At 35.0% G+C, this 27,970-nt stretch overlaps 1 protein-coding gene and 1 non-coding gene across 2 annotated transcripts; both read left to right on the top strand.

The window, feature by feature from the left end:
- The first annotated feature begins 1,156 nt into the window (after positions 1 to 1,156).
- LOC127854615 (uncharacterized) lies at positions 1,157 to 27,970 on the top strand. The gene is made up of 4 exons (XM_052389679.1): positions 1,157 to 1,438; positions 8,724 to 9,527; positions 26,620 to 27,599; positions 27,948 to 27,970. The coding sequence occupies exons 2-4, from the start codon at positions 9,193 to 9,195 to the stop codon at positions 27,968 to 27,970; spliced, it is 1,338 nt and encodes a 445-aa protein (XP_052245639.1). The 5' UTR covers positions 1,157 to 1,438; positions 8,724 to 9,192.
- LOC127856688 (U6 spliceosomal RNA) lies at positions 25,447 to 25,550 on the top strand. The gene has a single exon (XR_008038196.1). It is a non-coding gene; the product is annotated as a U6 spliceosomal RNA (small nuclear RNA).

Below are 27,970 nucleotides of genomic sequence, written 5' to 3' on the forward strand. Positions count from 1 at the left end.
ACTTCGGCGCTAGCAGGCCTAAGGCACTTAGAGCCTGACCACTTTCAAAAGTTCGACGACGGCCCTGATGTTTGAGGAAAATGTAACGTAATGTACATATAATATATATAATAATAGAATTTATCTCATAGAACCTTCAGGTAGGGTATACATATAATATATGTAATAATAGAATTTATCTCATTGTACATTATTGTGTTGTTATTGTCGTGTTATTGTTGTATAAACAAACTAATTTAGGAAATAGAACCTTCGGGTAGGGTGTAATGAAATTTGAAAATTGATTATGTAGATGTGTAATGTAATGGGTTATAATGAATATATTACTTTATGAAAAGTCAATAGAAATATTTCAGCGAGATGTAACTAACAGAAAACATAAGAATCGTGACTCGCAAAATGTATATAAACAATTAGTAAATACATTAAGCGGGGAGGACCAGAAAACATAAGATTCGTGACTCGTAAAATGCATATAAACAATTAGTAAATACATTAAGCGGGGAGGACCGACATTCCGATACGTGTTCCAGGTGTGAATACACCTGTGAATACAAATTGGCTTGTCAAATTACATAGGGGCCCGCGAGTACAGGCGGTGTAAAATCTGTAGGGATCATACATCATCTGTCTATATACGTCAAGATACACATGTTTGACGTCCATTTCTTGTTGACAGGCGTGGGTCACGAATTAAGCGAATACACAACGGGATCGGTATAAATAACCCTCAAAATAGGCAGACAGGACCTCGCTTTCTCTTAGGAATTATTCATGTTATGTTATTTACCTTGACTTTGAAATTACTATAGTACAATTTTGGTGTTAGAGAATAGAGTAAAATAAAAGAAATATTTTAGATATCAGAGACTTGTTTTATCTTCACTAAGTACATTCGATTACGTGACAAAAAGGATCTGATGTATTATAATAAAAATGGTTTATGTAAGAACCTACTTTATTATAATTATAATTACATGTTCATAACATGTCATTTATTAGATCAATTAAAAGTCTGGTGTGTTAAATAATCTGGTTTGAAGTGTTTATCTACAAAGCCTTGTTTTGTGCAGTTTAAAATAATCAATACACTCATAACCCAATAGTCAGGTGACAGTGTACATAGTGACACTGTTTACTCCTATCATACAAGCGCCATTTGACGGTTAACTTGGTTGCTGTTCAGTTTGAAATTTCGTATTACTTGCCTGTTTTTAATAACATTGTTTGTGTGTTTTCTGTGATATTCATTGTAGACATGCTTGTACATAATTATTACAATTGATTTAAGATTGTAAAATCCTGTTTGTTGAAAGGGAATTATCAAAATGGCGACATCTGCAATTTCAAGACATTCACACAAAAATGAAAAATTAACAGCATTGTGTAATAGCCATAGTGAGTTGTGCTGCTCCAGATCTGTTGAGCTTAATCACAGGTACCTGATTTAATTAATTAATTTAATTTAGATGTTGTTAATCAGTATTTTAAATAATGGTATTGTATGATGAAATTACTATCGTCCATAGTTAGTCATTGAGATTATTGTTAGCAGTTGCTTTATTTTTATTTCCTAATCATTACATGCATGCTATTTGTTGGTCAGCTTTTAATTTACTTACTGTTTGAAAAAGATGTTTATTATATAATGCCATTTTTAAATTCAATTAAATAATAACTATACAGATGTAAATCAAATCTTCAATAACTTAATTCAAGAAAACCGAAATCATTGTCCCATTCTAATGATATCCTTAACTATAAATGAACAAAATCAGTCAACTAATATCGACTTTGATTTATGACATTTTTGCAGATAGAACAAACTTACATACATTTACTTAATGACCTGTCCGCAACTTGGCTTTCAGGCTACATCTTATATTAAACAATAAACCTTTTTATCAATGTATATATTTTATGTTCTCCAACCGGGTGGGAGCTTAATGTATCACTTTATTGATAATCAATATAAAGTTTGATTTCCAGTTTCAATGGAATTGAGTTAACTTGTGTGTAAATCAAGATTCTCTGCTAATTATATCTGTCATACTCCATGCTCGTCTGCCCATCCTTTTGTCTGTTTGACTCAGGTAACTAGTTTCTGGGTTGGACCTCAGAAAATAATGATCAGAATTTACAAAACAGTTGAAACCTTTTTAAAGGGTTGACAAGTTAACCTATTATCAAACAGTTAAAATATATCATAAAGGGACATGCACACAGATAAAAAAAATAAATCCGCTTTGATTAAATTTCATTGAGTTTTTGCAGTTTGGTAAACAATAAGTAAGACAATATTATATGAAATTGTTCGTGTTTGCACACAATTTCATGAACAACTGAACCTATGTATATTAAATGGTGTAATGATTCTTCTGGACGTTATTAATACTTTGTAAAAAGTAGATATCTGAAACATGTAAGCCAATATCATGTACTTTTTTTAGTCAGGTATAGAAGAGTTGTGAGCATTTTGTGAGGTTGTTCTGGTCTGTTGATCAGTCAGTGAGTATATACATGTTGACCAAATCGTCTCAGAAGCCACAGGGTCCTAGATTGTTAGTTATTTTGCATGTAATACTTTAAGTGGTTCTCTGCTCAGTTTGTTTCAAATCATGTTGATGGGGTCAAAACTTTCCACCCCAAGTGATCAGATGTAGAAACACCTTTATTGTTAACTAAATTAACCTTAAAAAATCTTCTCTTAAACTGATATTTTGTGTGTAACAAAGTATGGTAGTCCTCTTCAAAGTTTGCTCAAATCACGAGTCTGTGGTCAAAACTTACCAAGCCTATGGGTCAAATGATTTATTTAGACTGATGTAGTAAATAACATTAAAAATTGTATTCTCTGAAAATACAAGGTCTGGGGTTTAATGTTTGGTGTTTAACATCGGAGGGGACTTAATTATGGTGTGCCCTCTGTGTGTCCGTGAGTCTGTGAGTCCATCAGTCTGTCACACTTGTCTGTCTGTCTGTCTGTCTGTCTGTCTGTCTGTCTGTCTGTCTGTCTGTCTGTCTGTCTGTCTGTCTGTCTGTCTGTCTGTCTGTCTGTCTGTCTGTCTGTCTGTCTGTCTGTCTGTCTGTCTGTCTGTCTGTCTGTCTGTCTGTCTGTCTGTCTGTCTGTCTGTCTGTCTGTCTGTCTGTCTGTCTGTCTGTCTGTCTGTCTGTCTGTCTGTCTGTCTGTCTGTCTTGTCAGTCAGTCAGTCAGTCTGTCAGGAAGATAGCAACTCATATTTGGCATGCATGTGTATCTCACAGAGCTGCACATTTCGAGTGGTGAAAAGTCAAGGTCATCCTTTAGGGTCAAAGGTCAAATATCATTGTATTTTTCTTACTTAAAACTTTAACCTTCGTTAAAGTTTGGTCCTTATTTTTTTATATTGAAGATAGCAAGTTGATATTTGGCATGCATTTGTATCTCATGGAGCTACATGTTTTGAGTGGTGAAAGGTCAAGGTCATCCTTCAAGGTCAAATGTCAAATTTATGGCTTGAAAGCGACGCATTAGGGGGCATTGTGTTTCTGACAAACACATCTCTTGTTTCATGAAACTTTTAACATGGACAAATGCAATATGGAGATTATGCACGTCATTTCATTTTGTTCCAACATGTACGTGAAGAATTCTGGTTGCTATTGCAACAAATACACTAGAAATATTGCTGAAATTAGAAATATTGCTGAAAATGGTGGATCCTGCGATAGCTTCAAAAGTTCTTCATATTTTTTCATGAAAATTGAAACATGGATAAATGGCAATATGGAAATTATGCATGTCATATCATTTTCGTCCTACGTCAAAAATTCTGGTTGCTATGGCAACAAATATATAAAAAATCTGACAATGGTGGAAAAATTCTGACAATGCTGGGGCCAGTAGGGGACAATTATTGCTTGGCAGTAGTCTTGTTGAGTTTAATGTTTATAGTAAAAACATGTATTTGCTCTAATGCTGTTTCTGACCACATAAAGTGTTTGTCATGCAGAGTAAAATACCTAGATAAAATTATTAAAGTTACTACACAGACATTACAAAATCTACACATAACAGGTTAGTTTCTATATGTCTTTGGTGAGTGGCATTATACTAAGGGCCTTTAGCATCTTTTTGTGGGGTGGAGAAGCATTGATTTTATCTGATTGCATATGAGATTATGGATAGTGTGGTTAAGATTGCAAATACTTAAAGTAGAAAACAATACAAACACATAGAATTATGCTTTAAGTATATGTACATGTATACCCATGTAATATAATTTGTCTTAAAACTGTACAAATGTTAAACAATTATGATAAACAATTATGAAGATGTGCAAGTAAGGCTTAATATGTTCCTTAAGATTGAACACTATTTCAACAATAATTTTTGTATTTACGCTTCTCACAATTAAACAACAATATTTTTTGCTAAAATGGCCATTGGTCTGGTTATGAAGAAAATCTCTTAACCAAAATATTGAGATGCATAAGTTGACATTCTTGGCAATATGTTCATATGATTCATTTCTTAATTAGCTATATTGTTTGAGTTACGCACAACACAATTTAAACATGTCATGTGTTTAATAAAAAAGGGGCGATAACTCTTTTTTGTCGTACGGAAATGAACCAAAATATGGAGCAGCTTAACATGACAGTACAAATATATGTAAAAGTTTAGCCCTGTTATAGTTACACATGACACATATTTTAAATGTCATTTTTGTATTTAAAAAAGACATAAAGAAGAAAATGTAAACAAAATCATAACTTAAATAAAGAGGTACACAAGTCCTCTAATGCTGGTTATTATCCCCACGCATTAGAAGCATGGGGATTATGTGTTTACTTCCCCCATCTGTCTGTCCTGGCCACTATCTCCTCCTACACTATATGCACTAGAACTTTGAAACTGAAACATATGGTAGCTACGAGCATATTTATGACAGTGCAATATTTGGAATTTGTATTTGATCCCTGGGTCAAAAGTTATGGGGGTTGAGGTGGGGCTGGGTCAGAGATTTTCACTCATTTTACTAACAACATGCAGCATAACTTTTGACCCAGGGGCCAGATGAAAATTTCAAATAGTGCACTATCATACATGTACTCATACCTACCATGTGTTTAAGTTTCAAGCTTCTAGTGCTAACAGTGTAGGAGGAGATAGTGGCCAATGGGGCTTGGGATGGGGCAGAGTCAGAGATTTTCACTCATTTTAGCTCGACTTTTATAAATAAAATATATATATCAGGGGTGGCGAAATCTCAAAAAACTATACTTGTCCACGGACAACCATTTAGGAAATTTAACTTGTCCGTTGCTGAACTACACTTGTCCGTTAATGTTTATATAAATTATAAACGCATTTATTGATTAATGTAAAACAATGTGGAATATACCAAAATGAGTATGATTTGCTAGTTTTGTTTATAGTTGTATTTCAAAAGTACATTCATTATAGCAGTATATTATAAACAATATAAAGACTTTCTAATACTTTTAATCTTGCAAAGGTAGTGTTATTAAAACATGTGTTGAACATAAGTACATCGTAATCTTAACAAATTAAACTAGTTCAATATGTCGACCTCATCAGACTGAGGCTTTGCGCCGCTACTGGTAGCAATTTGATTATCATCAACTGGTAACGATTGAATATCTGTGAGCCAAGTTTCTTGAAGAGTTCTGGTGCGTTTAATAGATCATATTTTTTATCATAATCTTTCTTAGTTTTTTTGGGAGGTGGACTGCTCAAAGCTTCGGGTTTCTGCTCCGTTGTTGAAGATTTAAAAAAAAAAAGTTCCATTTTTACCATTAAAGATCTTACTTTGATACTTTTTATTTCCATCTGATTGTAAAAAAAAAAAGAAACCAGTCTGTACACTGTCTAACAGTCGGGCCGAATCAGGGATGGAAACTAACGTTTTACAATTGGTTGCCCACACGGGCAACCATCTTTAGTATTTTGGTTGCCCAGGTAAGGACTAACGAGCCCAGTACGATGTACATGTAGGGTCGTGTGTATATAAGAATTTCTTTAAATAAAATAAAAGATAAATAAACAACAACATCGCTTAATTAACAAACTTTATGTGTATTATGTCCTAATATAAGTCTGAGTTAAATCATTTTATTGGCTTTGATAAATGAATTTTATTAAACTAATTATTAACTCACAGTCGCCAATTTCATTAAATGTTTAAATGCACTTAGTCCAAATAATAAGACGTAATCTGTCGATGTAAATCGACCTCATATTTATAGGAGTAAAATGCACTGAATTGTTTCAAGCTTAAAAAGCAAGTTGCCCAGCCGGACTACTAACTTTTGATTTTGAGTTGCCCAGGCCAAAATATACTGGCCCCGGGCTCACGGGCAACCACTAATTTCCATCCCTGCGAATGTTTAAAATGCGGCATGCTCCTGGTCTCTTATAAAATAAAGGAGATCACTGCGCAGGAGAGTGCCCGTATTTTAGCTTGATTGCTCCGCAAATAGCACTGACAATGTAATCGCATGTCAATATCCGGTTTTGTAAAACTTAATTTAAATTACGGCTTTAATACAATGTATTTTTTTCATTTGTATACCTAGACCCGACTTTTAAAAACTTGTTGTCCACGGACAACTTAATTGAAAAAAATCAGTTTCCCAGACAAGCAAATGTACGACTCGGGCAACTCGGACATTTGATTTCGCCACCCCTGTATATTGGGGCTTTCCTACTCACCCCGGCGTCGTTGTTTCCGTTTCTGTTAGCATAAGCATGCAAATGTTAAAGTTTGCGTACCACCTCAAATATTTCATTGTCCCTTCACATATTGCTTTAATATTTTGCATACTTCTTTACCAACATGACCCCAATTTATTAACAAGAGCAGACATCTGTTTCAAGCATTTTGTAAGAATAATGGCCCTTTTTTCACTTACAATATGCATATTATTTATAAATCTATGTTAAAGTTTGCGTACTACCCCAAATATTTCTTATGTCTCTTGACATATTGCTTTAATATTTTGCATACTTCTTTACCATCATGACCCTAACCTATAAACAAGAGCAGACAACTGTATCAAGCATTTTGTAAGAATTATGGCCCTATTGTTACTTAGAATATGCATATTATTGATAAATCTATGTTAAAGTTTGCGTACCACCTCAAATATTTTCATTGTCCCTTGACATATTGCTTTTATATTTTGCAAACTTCTTTACCAACATGACCCCAACTTTAAACAAAAGCATACAACTGTATCAAGCATTTGTAAGAATTATGGCCCTTTTTTGTCTTAGTAACAGAATATTTTGTTAAATTTTGTGTTTAGATCCACTTGACTAATAAAGTATCAAAGCTATTGCTTTCAAACTTCAAATATTTTCTTACCATCATGAGGGAACAGTACCTGCCAAGTTCAATTTGACCTTGACCTTTGAATGACCATGACTCATGGTCAAGAGTAAATTTTAGTTAAATTGCCATAACTTCTTTATTTATGATAAGATTTTATTAATACTTTGACAAAACAACACTTAACTGAATACAACAATGGATTCCACTCAAACAATACCCCACGCCCAAACCCAGAATCCCTGCCCCCCCCTTCCCCCCCCCCCCCCAAAATTTTATTTTTTATTTTTGAAAGATCATCTAATAAATAACAATACCCCACATTATACCCTCCTCAAATACAAAAAGTTATTATGCCCCCCTTCGAAAGAAGAGGGGGTATATTGTTTTGCTCATGTCGGTCGGTCCGTCGGTCTGTCGGTCCGTCCACCAGATGGTTTCCGGATGATAACTCAAAACCGCTTACACGTAGGATCATGAAACTTCATAGGTACATTGATCATGACTGGCAGATGACCCCTATTGATTTTCAGGTCACTAGGTCAAAGGTCAAGGTCCCACTGACTCGAACCAGTTAAATGGTTTCTGGATGATAACTCAAGAACGCTTACGCCTAGGATGATGAAACTTCAAAGGTACATAGATTATGACTCGCAGATGACCCCTATTGATTTTCAGGTCACTAGGTCAAAGGTCAAGGTCACAATGACTCAACTTTGAAAAATGGTTTCCGGATGATAACTCAAGAACGCTTACGCCTAGGATCATGAAATTCATAGGTACATTGATCATGACTCGCAGATGATCCCTATTTATTTTCAGTTCACTTGGTCAAAGGTCAAGGTCACAGTGACCCGAAATAGCAAAATGGTTTCTGGATGATAACTCAAGAACGCTTATGCCTAGGATCATGAAACTTCATATGTACATTGATCATGACGCGCAGATGACCCCTATTGATTTTCAGGTCACTAGGTCGAAGGTCAAGGTCACGGTGACAACTTAGAAAAATGGTTTCCGGATGATAACTCAAGAAAGCTTACGCCTATGATCATGAAACTTCATAGGTACATTGACCATGACTAGCAAATGACCCCTATTGATTTTCAGGTCACTAGGTCAAAGGTCAAGGTCACAGTGCCAAAGAACGTATTCACACAATGGCTGCCACTACAACTGACAGCCCATATTGGGGGCATGCATGTTTTACAAACAGCCCTTGTTTTTAAGGTTTTTGATGCTGCGTTTTGTGTATTTATGATAATTGTTGTCATTGTTGTACCTAAATCTTATATGAGTAGTTGAGTCATATAAAATAAATGTTAAGGCCACTAGAACTGAACTATTGTTTTATTGTTTAGTATTTAATTGTTTTATATATTTCAGATCCTGATTTATACTGTAGGATTAACTGCTATTTGAATTCTCGTCTGCATGTTTTTCATTATGGACTGAAAAGCATTGCTACATTATTAAAAGAAGTGAACTGTGAACTATCTTATTTATGATGTCTTGTTTATTGGGATACAACACAGCCATAACCATCCGGTTTACAGTATTATAGACTATTTTAACAGAATTATACTTTAACTACATGTACTTTCACATGTAAAACTTCATACACTAGAATATCAAAATTGGCAACACGTTCATTGTCTAATGTTGTGAAACGTTGGCCTATGGTTGAAAAGTTTTTTTGTATATCTTGTGTTTGAATTTATCTGTGTTTCAGTGTTAATTTTAACGTCTAAGGTTGATAAACTTTTGGAACTAGCTTTATTTTTTTCATATTTCACAAGAAATAAACTTGGAACGATTTGAACAAAAAGGTTTTAACATTATATACAGTAACAAAATGGCAACAGGTTCATTGTCTTCGGTTCCAAAACGTTTGCGTATGGTTGAAGACTTTTCTTGCACACGTTGTTTAGAGCAGAATCTTACGGAATCTGCAGACATTTATTGTGAAAAATGTGAAGGGTTTTATTGTAAAAAATGTGTTATCCTGCATAGTCAATTTCATACAAAACATATGACATGTGGAAGGGAGGATATTAAGAAATGGCCAGTTTCTAAGGCAGTGGAAGATTTTCTCAGGAAGTGTGAGGTGCATGAGGATGAAACACTGACACAGTTTTGCCATTACCACAGTCAGCTGTGCTGCTCTGCATGTGTTGGAACAATTCACAGGTATCTCACACATTTATATTCCTTTAGCTATTAATAATTAACAGCGCTTTCACTAGCTTTTAAAAGTTGGAAGTCCTGACTTCCAAACCATAAATCTTGGACGTCCCAAACATAAATTTTGAAGTCCCACTTTTATTTCATAATTTTAATAGACCTTACCGATTGTGATTTTGATGGATACAAACATGCTCCTTAAATCTGTAACAGTCCTTCCCAAAATTATAATTAATTGCCGGCAATGAGGTCCTATACTCATGCAGCCATTTCCGGCCCAGACTGATTATTTCAGGCCCAAAAAGTAAAAAATGACGACGAAAGACGAAGATGACATTTTTAACATTGTAATTTGCATTGAAGACGCAGCAAAAATCTTCGGATACCATATATGCATGTACGTCATTCAAGAAATGCAACCAATAAAAAAATGTTTTTCATGATTGGAGTATTCATAAATAACTCTGTAAATTCCTTACTTTTGCCTTGTAACTTTTCTGGAAAAAGCTTGTTGAATTCCATATTTCGCCACAATTTTATTACCGGACATGAGGTCCGGCAATATTAGAATCATTACCGGATTTTCCATATTATTATCGGAAAAATCCGAGGACCGACGGTATTTCGGAATGTAGCTGTAAATACACATATACTATTGATAGATCTTTGCATGTTCCAAATCTATCCATTACTGGATAATCCAGTATTATTACAATTTATATTTTCAAAACCAAAATACAGCCAATGAATATGTCAAAGAATTTCATAAACTCAAATGTCCGCCATTTTACACGAGTGCATTTACAAATTTATTTATGGGATGGGGGAATTCCCATTGAACATGTGTGAATCAGGTGACGCAATTTGAGAGCATCGAGGACAGTGAATTTTTTTAACCGTGAGTCCTGCGTCCTGGACTCACAAAAATATCTGGGGATGCAAAGTTTTGAGTTATGGGAGTCCCAAAAATGCATAGAATTTTCAGAAAAAAATAATAAAGTTTAATACTTGGGCTCGCAGTAGCAGCGGTTTTCAGCCTTATATATCAGGAGCCTATTAAAGGCCCCTTCCCAATTGAAAATTTCATTAGAATCATGCAGTTTTCCAAAGATCCTTACTTACACCAGCTTTTTCATTTCCCAAAGCAGTAATTTTAGCGAGAATTCTTCCCAAAATCCATAGGTAAGGGCCTCTTTCCAATGAAGCGAGGAAAACCCCTGACTCGTTTTTTCGATTCAGGGAGTCGTAGATTTGCATGTTATGCAGTCCCAGGACTCGGATAAGAAAAATTGTAAAAAATCACTTTGAGGACCGATCATGAGGGATTTCAATAGATTTTAAAAACCAGCAGTCAATGACCCCAGGGCTGAAATTTTGAGGAATCAAATTGAAAAATACTGGGGTCAATTTTGAAGCGCGTTTATTGTGTTTTTGTCTGTATTATTCATTTTTTTTTAAATAAAAATATGCTCTAAGAGCAACACAATATCTTAAAAAGTTACGCTGCTTTATTAAATTAAAATAAAAATACCATGATAAATAACACAACATATTTTAATGAATTGGTACACAAAGATAAGGACACTATATCAATAATTTGTGTGAACAATATCGACTTTTCAAAAACAAAACATGTTCATTTTACAACTTTTTATTATTTCTATCACTAAACTATGTTTATTTGTAAAAACAATAAATGCTAATTAAATCTACTTCATCATAACACATTTAAGTCTTTAACACATTTAAGTAATTTAAGAATTAAGATATGTACCAGTAGCACCGTTCCATCACATATTTATCCTCATATTATCATCATCCCTATGATAGCTTTTGTACAAAAACACAATCTTAATGCATGGAACATCTTGTATATCTATTATTGTTTATCCGATTACTATACATGTCCAAAATATATACACTTAAGAATGCCTTACCAGTAGTAGTTTAACTTTAATTATCCAAATTTTCCTTGTTATCTGGTTTAACAAACCTAATCAAATGTTTGTTAAATCCAGTTAATGCTTTCTCCATTATTGAATCACCATTACTTGTAATTTGAATCGCCATTTTTTAATTGAACGCGGGTTCAATGTTAATTTACAATACGTCCGCCATTTACAATGTCGAAGGTCATGAGGTAGCAATTTAATTCTACTCGGATAATTTATGTATCTCATCGAGGAAATGTGTTTTCTTAATCTTTATGTGTAGTATTATGACTTGTTAGTATAAAAAATGAACTGTGATTCCAGTTTATATAATATGGGCGTTACTCGTAATTATCGGTGGATTAGCAACTTTCAGGTCAAAGGTCAAGGTCACAGTGACCCGAAATAGTAAAATGGTATGCCTAGGATCATAGGTACATTGATTATGACAGATGGCAGATGACCCTTTTTGATTTTCAGGTCACTAGGTCAAAGGTCAAGTCACAGTGACCTGAAGCAGTAAAATGGTTTCTAACATAATCACACAATGGCTGCCACTGCAAATGACAGCCCATTTGGGGGCATGTGTGTTTTACAAACAGCCCTTGTTAGGATTTTATCAGTCAATAGTGTGTATGCCCCGGCCTTGATTGATGTGTGAGGTATATATTGATTGACCAATCCGTCCATTTGTACTTTACTTCACATTTGCCTTAAGTGGCAATTATATTTTTCACTAATGCTTATTTCTGGATTTATCCTTATTGTCATTATTCAAGATTTTGGCATTGCATTTAAACCACTTCTGGGACATTCATCAACAATCTTTGACCAATACAACATGGGTAAAATTTTAAGACATTCGTACCCAAAAAAAAGAACAAAGAGGAAAGAATGATCAAAGTTTAAAAAAAAAATAGAATAGATTAATTACAGTACAGCCAACGTGGAACAAACATTATTTTGCGATGCGCGGCGGCAATGCGCAACAAGTCGATGCCGAGTCGGCCGTTGAAGCATTTCGCAGCGAAGCTTCGCATATTTCCGCCGAGACATGCCGAGGCAAGCCGCGATCCGGGACATGACGCCGAGTCCGGCATGCACATCTTCAAATCAAAATCTTTTTTAAATGATAAGTTAGTCAAAGAAATTTAAAAGAACAATTATAATTATAATTAAAATCATAATTAATTTAATGCGCACAGATTCAAAATAGATTAATTAGTTAATAAAAAAACATGCTGTTGTTTGTTTTTAGTGATTGCATTCCCATTTCTTAAGATATTGCTGTCATCCGGATATAAGTTAATTATTATTTTAAAAGAATGGAAATAAAAAAAATCGAATTAATTAAAACAAAATACGATTATCATAGGCATGTATTAATAAAATTCCAATAATCATTTGCCATTGTCATTTATAGAATCGGCTTAAGTACTTTAAGTTACTTTGTGTGCGTTTATTGCACTGTATGATTATTGTCTTTATATTAAAACGATCAACAGACATATTTGTTTTGGGTTTAATTTTTACGACAACATGTATTAGCATATAAGCACATTTAATGTGGCTGGCCAAGTTAGTTTGTTTCCTGCCCGTAGTGTATGTATTTCACACATAAATGTCACGAAATTATGTCTTGGCACATACGAGTGGTCAAGAATCCAGCAGTTGGTTGATTTATAATTGCTTGTTGATTTTGCTATTATATTTTAGCTGAGACAATTAGCAGTTTGAAGCCACATCAATAACCAACACTTAATTGTTGTTTTGTTAATTATCAGCTTATTATAACTATTGTTTGACTATGTGTATATAGATTAGTTTCATTTTGTTTATATTTTACAGTTGATATCCCTTATCATTTCCCGGTAATCCGGTATATTCCAGTTTTAAAGGAAATTCCGGTAAATATTTATGATAAAAGTGCTCAAGACACGCACTTATTCGCAATTATTCTCAAGTATCAAGTACATTTTGGCGTTTGTTACCATTTAAAGATGTGATGAAATAACGCCCAATCGGGGCGTTTTTTTTCCCCATTGAACACGCATAAATCGCCTGACGTGATGAATGTTTTTATACAACACAAAATACACCCAAACTTTCCATGCGACGTTGTACATGTCTGCATAATTTTCGCGCGCTTTTTATGGAGACAAAGGATATTTTAGCACTGTTTATTTGACTCTAGAATTTGTTAATGTAGCATTTGCATTAACATTCGGAAGCGTGTTGCGGATTACAAATTTAAGAAAGCTCATTTCAGAATCAAACGAAACATTAACATTGTGCGTAATTTATTCAACGATAATTTGTTAAAGCGCACTACGTGCCATATTGCTTATTAAACGTGAAAATAATAAATATGAAAGTAGCATAAATCTAGTTTTCTATGCTACACAAATGAACATGTTGGTGTATATCTTTTCACTCAATCTGCCGAGTATGTATGCGGCGGATTTACTCCGTGAAAGTATGCGAGGTTAAAACGGACTCTGCGTCGTTGCGCAGATCGATGCCGAGTGCCTCAGCAATACGCCCGTGAACACTCAACACGCCCGCCGCAAACTAAATTTTGGGCCGTGGCGTACATGTAGCCGCAGATTAGGTTTGTTCCGCGTTGGCTGTAATGTAGATCAAGCATCTAAAAAAAATGAAACCACTTCTGTCATATTAACATAGTATAATTTAAAAACTGTAAACTGTAAGGGGGTGCTCAACACTACGCTTCTACACCAGGGTTTTTTTTTACTAAGAAAGTGACGCCGCTATTCGGCGTCTTCCCCTACCAGAAGTTTTCCCCTAAAAATACCATTTCCCCTCCAAAAATATAATTTTTCACCAAAATATAATATTTTACCCTCAAAGAAATGTTTTTTTTTCTTTTGGGAAGTCGACACTTATCCAAGTTGTACCATGTACAACGATCTCGCTCTCTCGTTCTCTCTCTCTCTCTCTCCCGACGAACACTCAAATCTGGGAATCCCAGTGATTCTATATATAGCTCTTATATTACGTCATGGAAACCGGGCAAATAATCGTATTAATCATGTGACTATTTTACTGGATTGCGCGAGAAGGGTGTTTCGTCAATTAATTACCGGAAACCAGTCGAATTTTCATCCGGGTTATGTGAAAGCCAAGATATAAACGTTAAAACAGAAAAAAAGTCTCACAATTGGCGTTCATACACGAACAAAATAAAATGTTCGGACTCGGAAAATATTAATTGCGTTGACGCATTTTTTAAAGAATGAATCATCAAAAACCGTTGAAACCCAGCAGGATTCGGAGGTACATGTAATCAACATCGATTAATACTGTCGGATTAGTATGAAAGTGAAAGTATACAATCGGCAGCTGCCGCACCTTTCCCTTCCAATACTGTAGCAGATCTAGATCGTCAAACCATTCATCATGAAATTGAAATCATAATATTGACATCGTTCCCCGGCCCCAGTTGAAAACATTTCCCATTATTAGATCTACACCTGCAACTTTATTTAGGACTTTGACTTTAATATCATACTTGTTCATGTGTTTAAGAACAAAAAGGTCAGAGACATGCCTCTTTTTCTAAAAAAAACCCCTTAAGTCTGTAGGTGAGTTATAGACATTGAAATGAACAGTTTTTATTTTTTCCCCAAATATGTCTCTTTCGCGCTCGATTTTCCTCTTTTACCCAGCGTCCAGCGTCTTCCCCTTTTTCTAAAAAAAACCCCTGTACACAAAACCATTAACTCATTTTTTATGTCCCCCACTATAGTAGTGGGGGACATATTGTTTTTGCCCTGTCTGATGGTCTGTTGGTCTGTTTGCGCCAACTTTAACATTTTGCAATAACTTTTGCTATATTGAAGATAGAGACTTCATATTTGGCATGCATGTGTATCTCATGAAGCTGCACATTTTGAGTGGTGAAAGGTCAAGGTCATCCTTCAAGGTCAGAGGTCAAATATATGTGGCCAAAATCACTCATTTTATGAATACTTTTGCAATATTGAAGATAGCAACTTGATATTTGGCATGCATGTGTATCTCATGGAGCTGCACATTTTGAGTGTTGAATGGTCAAGGTCATCCTTCAAGGTCAGAGGTCAAATATATTTTAGAGTTCGTCAATGTTAATTTGGAGTAGACAGATTATAATACACTACGCGCCCCGCGATTTTTGCCTAAATCACCGACCACCGCGTTTGGGCCAACGTGGCAAATCGCAGTAATTCGCCGCAAATTGCGGTGAATCCACTCTGTGGTTGATTCAGGGTGATTCCACCGTGATTTCACTGCGACCATCTGGCGATAAAGATCAGCTGTAGAATCATTGCGAAAACACCGCGAATCGCCTTGATTGACGGTGACTACTAGATTTAAATTAACTTATTAACTAATGTCATCACTATTGACATTCACATTAGATCGCGAAAATGTATTCCAATATGAAAGTAAACACCGTACTTGCTGAATGTCGAATCCTGATTTACAAACAATATCTTTATTTGTTGAAATAACAATTGAACATTATGGCTCACGCAAAACCAACAAAGTTCGCGGCTATAGATTCTTTTGTTCTCGAAGTTTCTCCGCAGCCACAACGAGTATTCACTCCGAAAGAAACAGGTACAGATAATAACCTGGTATTTTTACTTCTTCGCGATTGTTTTAACATTTCGTCAGCTTCTCTGCATACTTCATACAATTACCATCGGATGTCATCTGTCAATGATTGTGTAGGTCAGTAACCATACCGAAGAAATTTTTATAGTTTAATATCGGAAACGAGACTTGCTTTAAACGTTAAAATAAACGATATCTATTTGCTAAAGAGTTGCTCAAATACACAGACGACACATATAAATGAATAATGTCGACCATTTGAATAAAATCAAATGTTGGTTTATTTGTAAAATTAATACTTTCACTTGGTCCTGATTTTCAGAAAATGACTTACATGTGCATCTCAATTTAAATTTACACATTGCTTCAGGTGATGTACGCTTCTCCAATCGCCATTGGGCTGTTAGATCTATTTAATAAAATAGAAGCGTGTAAAATTCATTTAATGGAACGTTACTAAACGTTTGTCTTTACTATTTCTCGAGCAATGTTGAACAGCCTATACTTTTGAAAATGGAAGCTGTGATCATCCGGAATTATCGTTATTAACCAGGTTTTCCGAAGGAAAAAACTGGTTATTAGATTGGCGAATGCGGGCGGGCTGGCTGGCTGGCGGGCTGGCGGAATAAGCTTGTCCGGGCCATAACTATGTCGTTCATTGTCAGATTTTAAAATCATTTGGCACATTTGTTCACCATCATTGGACGGTGTGTCGCGCGAAATAATTACGTCGATATCTCCAAGGTCAAGGTCACACTTTGAGTTCAAAGGTCAAAAATGGCCATAAATGAGCTTGTCCGAGCCATAACTATGTCGTTCATCGTCAGATTTTAAAATCATTTGGCACATTTGTTCACCATCATTGGACGGTGTGTCGCGCAAAATAATTACGTCGATATCTCCAAGGTCAAGGTCACACTTTGAGTTCAAAGGTCAAAAATGGCCATAAATGAGCTTGTCCTGGCCATAACTATGTCATTCATTGTGAGATTTTAAAATCATTTGGCACATTTGTTCACCATCATGGGACGGTGTGTCCCACGAAAGAATCACGTAAATATCTCCAATGTCAAGGTCGCCACGACTAAAAATAGATTTAAAAAAAAAAAAAAAATTACATAGGGGGTTAATTTTTTTTGGTCATTTCAAAAGTTCAGTTTGAGTTTTCTCCCTTTATCAGATTTTTTTTTCACAATGAAAACCTGGTTTTGTGACAATTTTGTCCCTTGTTTATACATAGTTTGCTACACTTAAAATTAGGCGGTGATTTTTGCCTAAATCACCGACACTCGGTGGTCATTATTTATTTTGGGTGAAAAATCATCGCGATCTCGCGCGTTTTAGCACGATAGGTCGAGCATGATCGCCGTGTATGCTATAAATATCATCTCCGCGGTGATTCACCGCGATTTACCCCGTTTTTGGTCAACGCAGTGAAGAACGATTTTCCTACGTTACATGTACATGTCTAATCTTCACAAAGATTATAGCAATATGGGATTATAAGCATTGTTGGCAGATATAAGAGAGTAAACTTTTTAAAATTTCAACATGTATTTCACACCCCATGTCCCTGACAGGTTATTTGTTACTTTTTAAATGCTGCGTATAAAACAAAACTGTGTTTGCACCTAGCTGTATGATACCGCAACTGGAGAAGTGATAATTGCGTTATTGATTATACAATTTAACAGTTTGAAGCCATGGAGAACTCATAATGGATTGTAATGTAATCGTCGTATTTTCGCCCGAGTCTCTCGATTCCCCGATACATACGTTTCAACTGTCTCAATCACATTAAAACAACTTCTTCCATCTTTATCCATTGCTTGATAATCCCGCATATGCCCATATTCCATTTTAAAAGAGTATTTTGGTTAATATTGACGATAAAGAGTCCTAAAGAATGTCATACACGCTGTATTGTAACCGTTGCGCTGTTTCAGTACGGTGTTTACTTTCATATTGGAATACATTTTCGCGATCTAATGTGATCGTCAATAGTGATGACATTAGTTAATAAGTTGAAATTTAAATCTAGTAGTCACCGCGAATCAAGGCGATTTGCGGTGTTTTCGCAATGATTCTACAGCTGATCTTTATCGCCCGATGGTCACAGTGAAATCACCGTGAATCAACCACAGCGTGAATTCACCTCAATTTGTGGCAAATCAATGCGATTTGCCACGTTGGCCCAAACGCGGTGGTCGGTGATTTAGGCAAAAATCGCGGGGCACGTACCCGTCTGTAGATCTGCCGTGGAATCATATGGAATTCTATGGAAATCGTTAGATGGAATTCCGTGGAGTATTGGCACTAACTTTCCATCCGATTCCATGCAATCAATGGAAAAGTGAAAAAAAACAGAAGGAGGACTTGATATGGGATGGAATTCCATAAAATGCCGTGGAATTCCATAGAATTCCGTGGCATTCCATATAATGCCGTGGAATTCCATAGAATGCCGTGGAATTCCATAGAATGCCGTGGAATTCCATAGAACGCCGTGGAATTCCATAGAACGCCGTGGAATTCCATAGAATGCCGTGGAATTCCATAGAATGCCGTGGAATTCCGTGAAAAGCTATGGAATTTAATAAAAAGCTGGAATAAAACAGATTATAGATCAAAGGCATTTTATTGATTTTGAAAAACAAATGTGAATGTAACTAAAGGTTTCATCATAGAAGTTAAACAAGAACAAGATCTGGCATCAATTATTAACCACACACATGCAGTCACAGTACATATTCAAAAATGAGTGGTTTTACATTTTCATAAAGTACCAACTCTCTTAACCACAGGCATGCATGCACACATTCAAAAACACATCCATAAACATGCACGCATATACAGGTGAGAAAAGAAAAACTTATAAAAGGCACAATATAAAACATAGAAGTAGAATTTTACATTTCTCTTATAACAAGTATACCTTCTTTCTCACATATGTTCATAAACACACACAATTACATGCACACACACATCACGCACAATTGTTCTTGAGTTTTTTCTCATAAATTTTAACGTTCAACAACTGTTCCTTATTAATTCTGGAACACTTTCAGTATGATAACAGAAGTTCAGTTCTAGTTGATGTGTTCCAGTACAATTCTAGAAAAGTTCCGAAGGTTAACTTCAAATATTTAAGTCTGAAACCAACTTTCTAGAAAACAAATTCCCATGCAGACAGCCAGTATTCAAGTACTGAGCATAGTTAATAATAATACATAACAAATTAACAACTGTTGTAAATTTGTTATTTATTATACTATGCTCAGTACTGTTGAACACAGACTTAATTCAATTATCCAAGTTTCAAATTCCTAAATTAAAAACAAAACAAATAAATTAAGACAAAAAACAAACACATAATACAATTCACAAAATAAATAACTGGTCTTTTTTATACAAGAAGTAACCAAAATAAAACATGTCACCAGCCACAGACTGCCAGGCTTAACACAGAGGCTAGTTTTTAAAAATGTTTGTCCAAGTCTTCCACTGCCATTTTCCTTTTTTTTCTGAGAATATTGAACACCAGTCACTGCCACCCGGGTCCTTTTTGGTATGAGGTACATTGTATACTGCTCTCATGTGCTCTACAGAATAAAAAATCATAAAAATGTCTAAAGCAAAGATTTATTTGCATTCAAACTATAACAAGAGATTGCAAAGCAATATGGTCCCCTACCTCTTAAACTTCACTATTTTAAGTTTGTTAAATATATTTTTTGCCATAGCTACCAGAATTCTTGCATTATAAACAACATGAAATGACGTGCAAAATGTCCTTATTGTCATCTGTTCATGTTTCAAGTTTCATGAAAAAATACTTAGAACTTTTAAAGTTATCCCAGGATCCAGAAAAGTGTAACTGACTTATACCAATATATTGAATTCCAAAAAGACAAAATACTTTCAGGTGGTTAACATTAAATAACTTATCTAGCCCAGGGCATGACAATATTTACCATGAATTTGTGGCCCTGTAAGTCCTCTAGGTAAATGCGCTTAAAGAGCCGCCTTGCTGTTGGATTATTTCCCTGCCAAACTCTGCAGTATCTTCCATCAACTGGTCAATGGTAATTAAAGCACATAATGAAAATGTATAGGGAACGTACTTCATGAATTGTTTTAAATATTAAGTTGTTAAATGGTCTTTAGAAAGAGAACTAAAAACGAAGTGAATACATCGCAAAGCACTAAGCATAACTTAATTTGTTGGTATGATTAGTACAAATTTATTATTGCTATAATTAGAATGATGTGTAATTCTATTGGTATGAAAATGCACACTCAGATACCTTAAAACCAATTCCATTGGTTTAATTTTTTATTTACAAGCAAATACGTTGAATTGACATCCCCCGCCAACATGCTTCTGGACACATAAGTATTATATTTGACACTCAAACAAGCATTTTTTAAAGATACAAAGGGCCATAACCCCGTTTTTAACAGATGGTGTACAATTCCATTTGGCATGCATCTTCCTCTTATCCATATATATACTCGAACCAGGTTTCAATGAAATCCGCCAAAGCACTTCCAGGATATGGTCTTGGACACACAAAAAAGCATTTTTTCAAGATACAAAGGGCCATAACTCTGTTATTAACTAATGGTGTACAATGCCATTTGGCATGCATCATCCTCTTATCCATATACATACTCATACCAAGTTTCAGTGAAATCTGCCAAAGCACTTCCAAGATATGGCTACGGACGGATGGAAAGACGGACAGATGGAAGGATGGAAGGACGGACAGACAACGCCAAAACAATATCCCTCCGCCTATGGCGGGGGATAATAATAAACATTAACACCATTAATGAGCATTGAGCGCTCAACATGCACAGTACAAAACTTCCTTAGCCTGCAGTTCCATAACCTTGCATGATAAAATTCCGATACTACATTCAACGTTATTAATTTCTCCACATAGGTCTTATTACTTCCTTTTTCAACCTGCAAACTCCACTAAGTGAAAATTTGGGTGACAGCTGCTTTTAAACTAATATTTTCCATACTAAAACCTCAAATATCACATAAAAAGGTCTACAATAATGTCATAAGAAGATTAAATTTAAAGGAATATTTAGAAATAATAAAAATCACAAACCTTCAGTTGTTGTTCTATTCCTAGACATACTGCTCAAACACTGTATGCATCACTCTTTAGCAATATTTCATGTCACTTTCCAAATGATATAAATACATAAGTATTTTAAGAAAGTGTTTTTAATGGAAAAACTAATGAACTCTTCTGTTTGTTAAATTTCTTTAACTTTATTTTAACAAGTTAAACCAATACATTGTCCACCATGTTTCATGTTTCAATCTAACAGGTAAACTTTCTGTATTTGAATTCAGCCAATTAGAAAAGGCTGTTATATCTTATAACCAATAGATTTGCAGCAAACATACCCAACATCTGATGTACAACACATGCTTGGCGTATCAGATAGATTATTTGACAACCTGGACTGGCTGAGTTTGATATTGAGAAAAAACAGTGTGTATACCACTTGGACAGGGTTAAGGAATTTAAACTTGTAGAAATTGCTTTGAAAGTAACAACTACTCCTACTTCTGCAGAACTACTACTTTAATTACTACAGCATCAACAACACCACCACCAACAACAACAGCAACAATAACAACAGCAACAGCAGCAACAACAACAGCAGCAGCAACAACTGCTACTACAGCAACAACTGCTACTACTGCTACTTCTATTGCTACTACTATTGCTACAGAAACTGTTAATGCTACTACTTCTACTACTTCTACTACCACCACAACCTCTACTGATATAAAAAACACTACTGCTACTACATCAATTACTACAACAACAACACCTACTACAACAACAACAACTACTACTACTAATACAGCTACTACATCTACAACTACTACTACCACTGCTGCTGCTGCTGTCGCTACTATGAAGTCTATTTGGCTATTTGTAAGTGTAAGGTGTTCTATATGTGTTCTTATTCCCCATTAGAACTTTTGTAGAACTTACTGGTTCTTAAAGCGTTCTAGATGTGTTCTAGAACTACATTTTAAAACATTTTTAGAAATTTTTGACCATATTTTGTCCTTGAAATGTTCTAAAAAGGTTCTTGAAATTATTGGAACAGTTTTAGTCCTAAGCCATTTTCCACAAATGTTCTGGATTTATTCTAAAAAAACTGTTTTGGAACAATTTCAGAACATACGTTTTAGAACACAAATATGGAACAGTTTCAGAACTGTTCCAATTTCTAGAACAAATTTATAATTACCTTTATTGCATTTTCTTTTAAATACAAAATACATGATGCAAATAAATTCATACATGTATTAAACTACAAATACATTTCAGACAACCAGCGAAAATTTTAGAAGTTATTTTCCATTGATTTCCATCCAAGAAAATGTATAAGTTATTTTCCATAACGATTTCCGTTGAAAAAAATGGCTAAGTCCAACTTTCCATGGTGTTTTCCATACATTCCGTGGAAATGCATGGAATTTTAGTCGAGATTCCGTGGAATTCCATAACAGCTTCAGATGGAAAATTGGCAAGTGGATGGAATTCCATCAAATTCCATGGATTTCCATCGATTTCCGTAGAATTCCATAATATTTTCTATGGAATTCCATAGAAAAGTGCTAATGACTATGGCAGATCTACAGACGGGTAGTGTATGCTTATATCTTGCTTATTTTGTGAAAACTTTCAAAATTTCTTGTCCTTAACTCTAGGACCTAGGACTACCACATTTTGTATGTAGTGAGATACAGTAGTCCTCTTCAAAGTTTGCTCAAATTAAGCCCCTGGGGTCAAATTTGACCCTGCCCCGGGTGTCACAAAAGTGTACATGTGCTTAAATAGGGCCTATATTTAAGTATTTGCACACGCCAAGAATATTTTCAGCAGTAGAGCGATACAGGGCCATCATGGCCCTCTTGTACTTGTTTGTTAACTTGCAGAAAATGCACTTCTTGAAAAAAAAAATGAATGAATTTGTCTTTCTTTTTGGAAATTTTCAGACAGCAATTTGGAATTTCGTAGTTTTTCTTCAATTGGGAAAGTATACCTTTACAGGTACTTTATAAAGAAGAAAAAAAATCGCTGGGTTGCATGTCATAAGATGCTTATCACGGGCTAGAATGTTAATACTCAGCAGGGCTTTTTTTCCTGACTTTGTGAAGCGGCCCTGGCCCCTCACTTTGTGAAAAAATGAGTCGCGAACTTGTCAAAATTGTGAAAAATTGAATCGCGAACTTTTCAAAATTGTGAAAAATTGAGTCGCGAACTTCTTAAAATTGTGAAAAAACGAGTCGCGAACTTCTTTAAATTGTGAAATTCAAAGTTCAATGCATTAGCATAGCTAAAGCATGTTAAAAACTTGAATATTATCAAAATTTCCTTAAATAATGCAATAAAGGCATATTTTCCTTCTATGAATACTGTATTTGATACAATAACAACACATATACATATATCTGATTTGCAAAAAATTATTCATGTACCAAATGCAACTAAAATACCTGGTCCCAACAATTCTTTACCACAGGAATAACATTTATAAACATAGAACATTTCAAGGGCACATAACTCAGACATGTTCTGGACTTTACAGCTTTAGAACTCTGTTCTTTTTACTCTTGAAAATGTCAATAATTCTCTCAAAATCTGAAGAGGAAAATTCCTTCTTTATGATTATTTTCATGTTCTGTGAGCCTGACCCTCGCCAGTGTATGATGATCTCCCTGGGAGGTTGTCATTTGATCTGAAACATTAGGTATACATTGAAAAACAGTACTTTTGTAAGAAATGTAAACAAGTTATTTTATTTTTCACATTTTTTCACAAAGCATAAATAGACTACATACAAAGTTTGAATCATGAATATGTGTCATGAATATGCATTTAAATGAAAAAAATATATATATAAAATTATTACATGTATTTTAACCAAGATTTCCAATCGTAAACAGATACGAATAACAAGTCTCAGTCATCAATACTAGGGGACGTTTTGACTAGGGGCCGTTTTGACTAGCTTCCATCAATACATAAGCCGCGGCAGATACTTTCACTTTTATCAAATGACTTTCCTTATAATGTTATCAATGTGCATGTTTCAAATCTTACCCTTTTGTAGAAAGCTTTTGTTTCTTTACTGTTATCCCAAATTTAAATAAATCGGGATTATATTGCGTTTTTTTAAATTTTCTTCGTGTAGTAGAGAGCGTTCGGCGTCGCCATTTTTTATAGTGACGTTGCTGGGCAGAGCTTTTACTATTTACGCCGGTTTCACCAGTTACACAACACTTTTAAATCGATTAAAACAAACAAACATCGGTAACGCGAGTCGACAGTTTTTCGCGAATTCGGAATTAAAAACGAGGTTATGAAACTTATATTTCTGTTCTGAAATGGCCGTTTTTGACAGTTTTGAGCACAAAAAGTCCGTTTTTCACGATTTAAAACGGCCGTTTTTGTAAATATTCACGGCCATGTCAGGTTTGTGAATTGGCCGTGTCAAAATTGTGAAATGTCCGTCCACGGCCAAACGCAAAGAAGGAAAAAAAGCCCTGCTCAGACTATATTTAGAAATAGAGGACCCTTTTGTAAGAAGCAGGGTTATTTTGCTTTGCATCTGTTCTTTAGTCCGTTGGTCCGTAGACCAATTGTGTTCCACAGTATATCTAGGGAATGCTTTGACCTACAGCCAGGCAACATGTTTTATGTTTACATTGAGGAAAATTAAGAGGTCAATCCATTTTAAGGTCAATAGGTCAAAGGTCACAGAAGATTATAACATGAAATTATAAAGACTTAGTAGTCAGTTTTAGTTCCTGTTATACCCATAATATTATAAGCAGATTTTCAATGATGATAAAAGTTATATTACAGTACTGCTATTATTAAATGCATTTAATCATTGAATTTTAACCCATTTAAGACAACTGCATTAATGTCAAAAAAATATGAAGAAACATATGGAGTTGCACGAGTTTACCTGACAATTAAAATGTCACGGTGACTCAACTTAGAAAAATGGTTTTCGGATGATAACTCAAGAATGCTTAGGCCTAGGATCATGAAACTTCATAGGTACATTGATCATCATTGGCAGATGACCCCTATTGATTTTCAGGTAACTAGGTCAAAGGTCAAGGTCACAGTGACTCTAAACAGTAAAATGGTTTCCTGATGATAACTCAAGAATAATTAGGAACATTTTGAACAAACATATTGTTTGCACACGCTAACCTGACCTTTCAAACATTTAACAATGGCGTCTTTACTTTTCCACAAATCGATCACATGACAACAACAAAAGCAAAATAATCACAAGAGGTTAAATAACAACTGTCGGCAGTACATATACTAAAATTGGAACGATACAGAGAAGATTAGCATGGCCCCTGCGCAAGGATGACACGCAAATTCGTGAAGCGTTCCATATTTTTTAGAAAAAAAAATTTAAAAAAAAAAAAAAAAAAAAAATAAATAAATAACAACAACAAATATTGGGAGATAGTTGACCAGGTTGCATGTCATAAGTCGCTCATCACAGGCTAGACTGGACATACTGAGTTTTGGAATAGACATTAAATATACGTCATGCTAGTTTTTTGTGGGATGGAAGAGCATTAATGATCTTTTCTTGCATGTGTTATTATGGATAGTGTGGTCAAGGTGTACAATGATACTAAAACTGAAAACAATATAAACTACTAGAAATGTATTCTTAGTACATGGATACCTCTACAATCCAATTTGTCCCACAACTGCACAAATCTCTTTAAATTATGAACAAACATATGGAGTTGCACAAGTTAACCTGACGATTATGTTACTGTAGAAGTATCCCTCTATTTGAGTAACGCTTCTCGCAATTGAAAAAATATTATCGTTTGGTTAAAGGGATTGTCACATAACTCTTCTTATGTAAAATAAAAAATAAAAAAAAATATCAAGGTGCATAATTTCACATGGTGGGTAATGCTTTAAGATTAGTTCATCCCTCTATCAGCTGTACTCTTTGAGTTACTCACAACACAATTTTAAATGTGATTTCTTTGCTAAACAGTGGCCATATCTCTGAGTATGTTGAAAAAAGACATATCAAACTATGCATGTGGGTAAAATTACACAATGATAAATATTTATGTAAAGTGTTAGTCCTCTTCTAGCAATACTGTTTATTTTACACTCTACACATATTTTAAAATGTCATTTATGTATAAATATGAGACATTAATACAATTATGATGAAAACAACAGAAACAACATATAGAGGTGCGCATTAGCTCACATGCCTGGTTACTGTTCTTGTAAAGTTGCAGGGATACATGTTGAATTATATATGACAGAAAAGTCACACAGATGGATGGAAAAGTGCAAATCTATATAGCCCCATATTAAGCCCAAGAAGCGTTAATTTATTGTCCATGTATGTTTTTATTTGACACTTAAGCATTACATAATATCACTGACTATTTCTTGGTATGTACATGTATTAATTGTTTATTTCAGCCAGTGCAGAGAAGTGACCCAGATTTCGGAGCTGACCAACTCGCAGCCCTCAGGCCTAGAGGGGCTGTCAGTGGAGCTGGAAACTGTCCTGGGGGAAATTAAAACCCTGCAGATCAGTCAGGAGGCCAGCATTCAGTCATTGCAGAGAACATACAATGAACATAGGGAAGTTATGATAGAGCAAATGTGTGGCAATTTAAATACTTATATAGATGAATGTGATAATAATTCTGTGGGTACATCAGGCGGAAATGAGCAATATTTAAAAGAAGAGATGTGTAGGAGTGTTCTCTCTATCGTGAATGAATTTGATAATATTACTACGAAGGAACTTAACGAGATGAAAGATGAAGTTATAAGCATTAAAGGGTCAGTTACAAGTTCTATTCATAAATGCACCAGTGTTCACAATGACTTGTCACAATTCCATGAACTTGTTCAGAAAATTGGAGATCATAAGCAGCTCTGCCTTATAGCCAGCATAAAATGTAAGCATATAGTACAGCAGGCATTGACTCTGCTAGGAAAGTCAGGCAAGGTGTTTAAGGTCCAGCGGAAGTCTGTGCACAATGTGAGAATACCAAGTGATTCAAATTCATGTCATATCACAGGCATGTGTGCTCTCCCAGATGGACAGGTCCTGGTTGCAGACAGGGATAATAAGAGAGTCAAGCTTCTGAGCCAGCAGTACAAGGTGGTGAGTCATTGGGATGTGAATGCTGAGCCACAGGATATATGTCAGATCACACCCAGTGAGGTTGCAGTACTGGCTGTGAATATTAGCAACATACATGGGGTCCAGTTTATCACTGTCAACCAGGGAAAGCTTGTTCCTGGCAGGAAGTTTCAGTTACAACATGAATGTAGATTTATTGCACATCACCAAGGAGACCTTTTTGTCACATCTGTTCAAGAACTGTACAAATACACACTGAATGGCAAACTGATCTGCAGACTCTATAATGGAGGTTTATCTGGAGGTAAGAATCATGGTGAATCCATCCTGATAACATTTATATTATGTACAGGGATTTGTCAGCCATTGTGGGAAAAGGAGTCTAGTCAAATTGTGTTATTTTAAATCCCTACAATGACAAAATTTGGAAATTTTTATCGACTCAATGAACCGAATTGGGATTTATTTTTTTAATCAACAAATATTGACCCATAAGGCCTTTATCTTGTTTTTTTTTTAAATCATATAAATTACATTTATATACTTTGTGAGATGAAAATAAAATAAAATTCAGATGTAATAGCAGAAAACCCGCTGATGTATTATAAAATATTTGTTCTATAATTCATTATGTGCCCTTTGAATGCTACAGTGCATTATAGCCAAAACAATTAG

The sequence above is a fragment of the Dreissena polymorpha genome, chromosome 13 (genome assembly GCF_020536995.1).
Source record: "Dreissena polymorpha isolate Duluth1 chromosome 13, UMN_Dpol_1.0, whole genome shotgun sequence".
NCBI classification, from domain to species: domain Eukaryota; kingdom Metazoa; phylum Mollusca; class Bivalvia; order Myida; family Dreissenidae; genus Dreissena; species Dreissena polymorpha.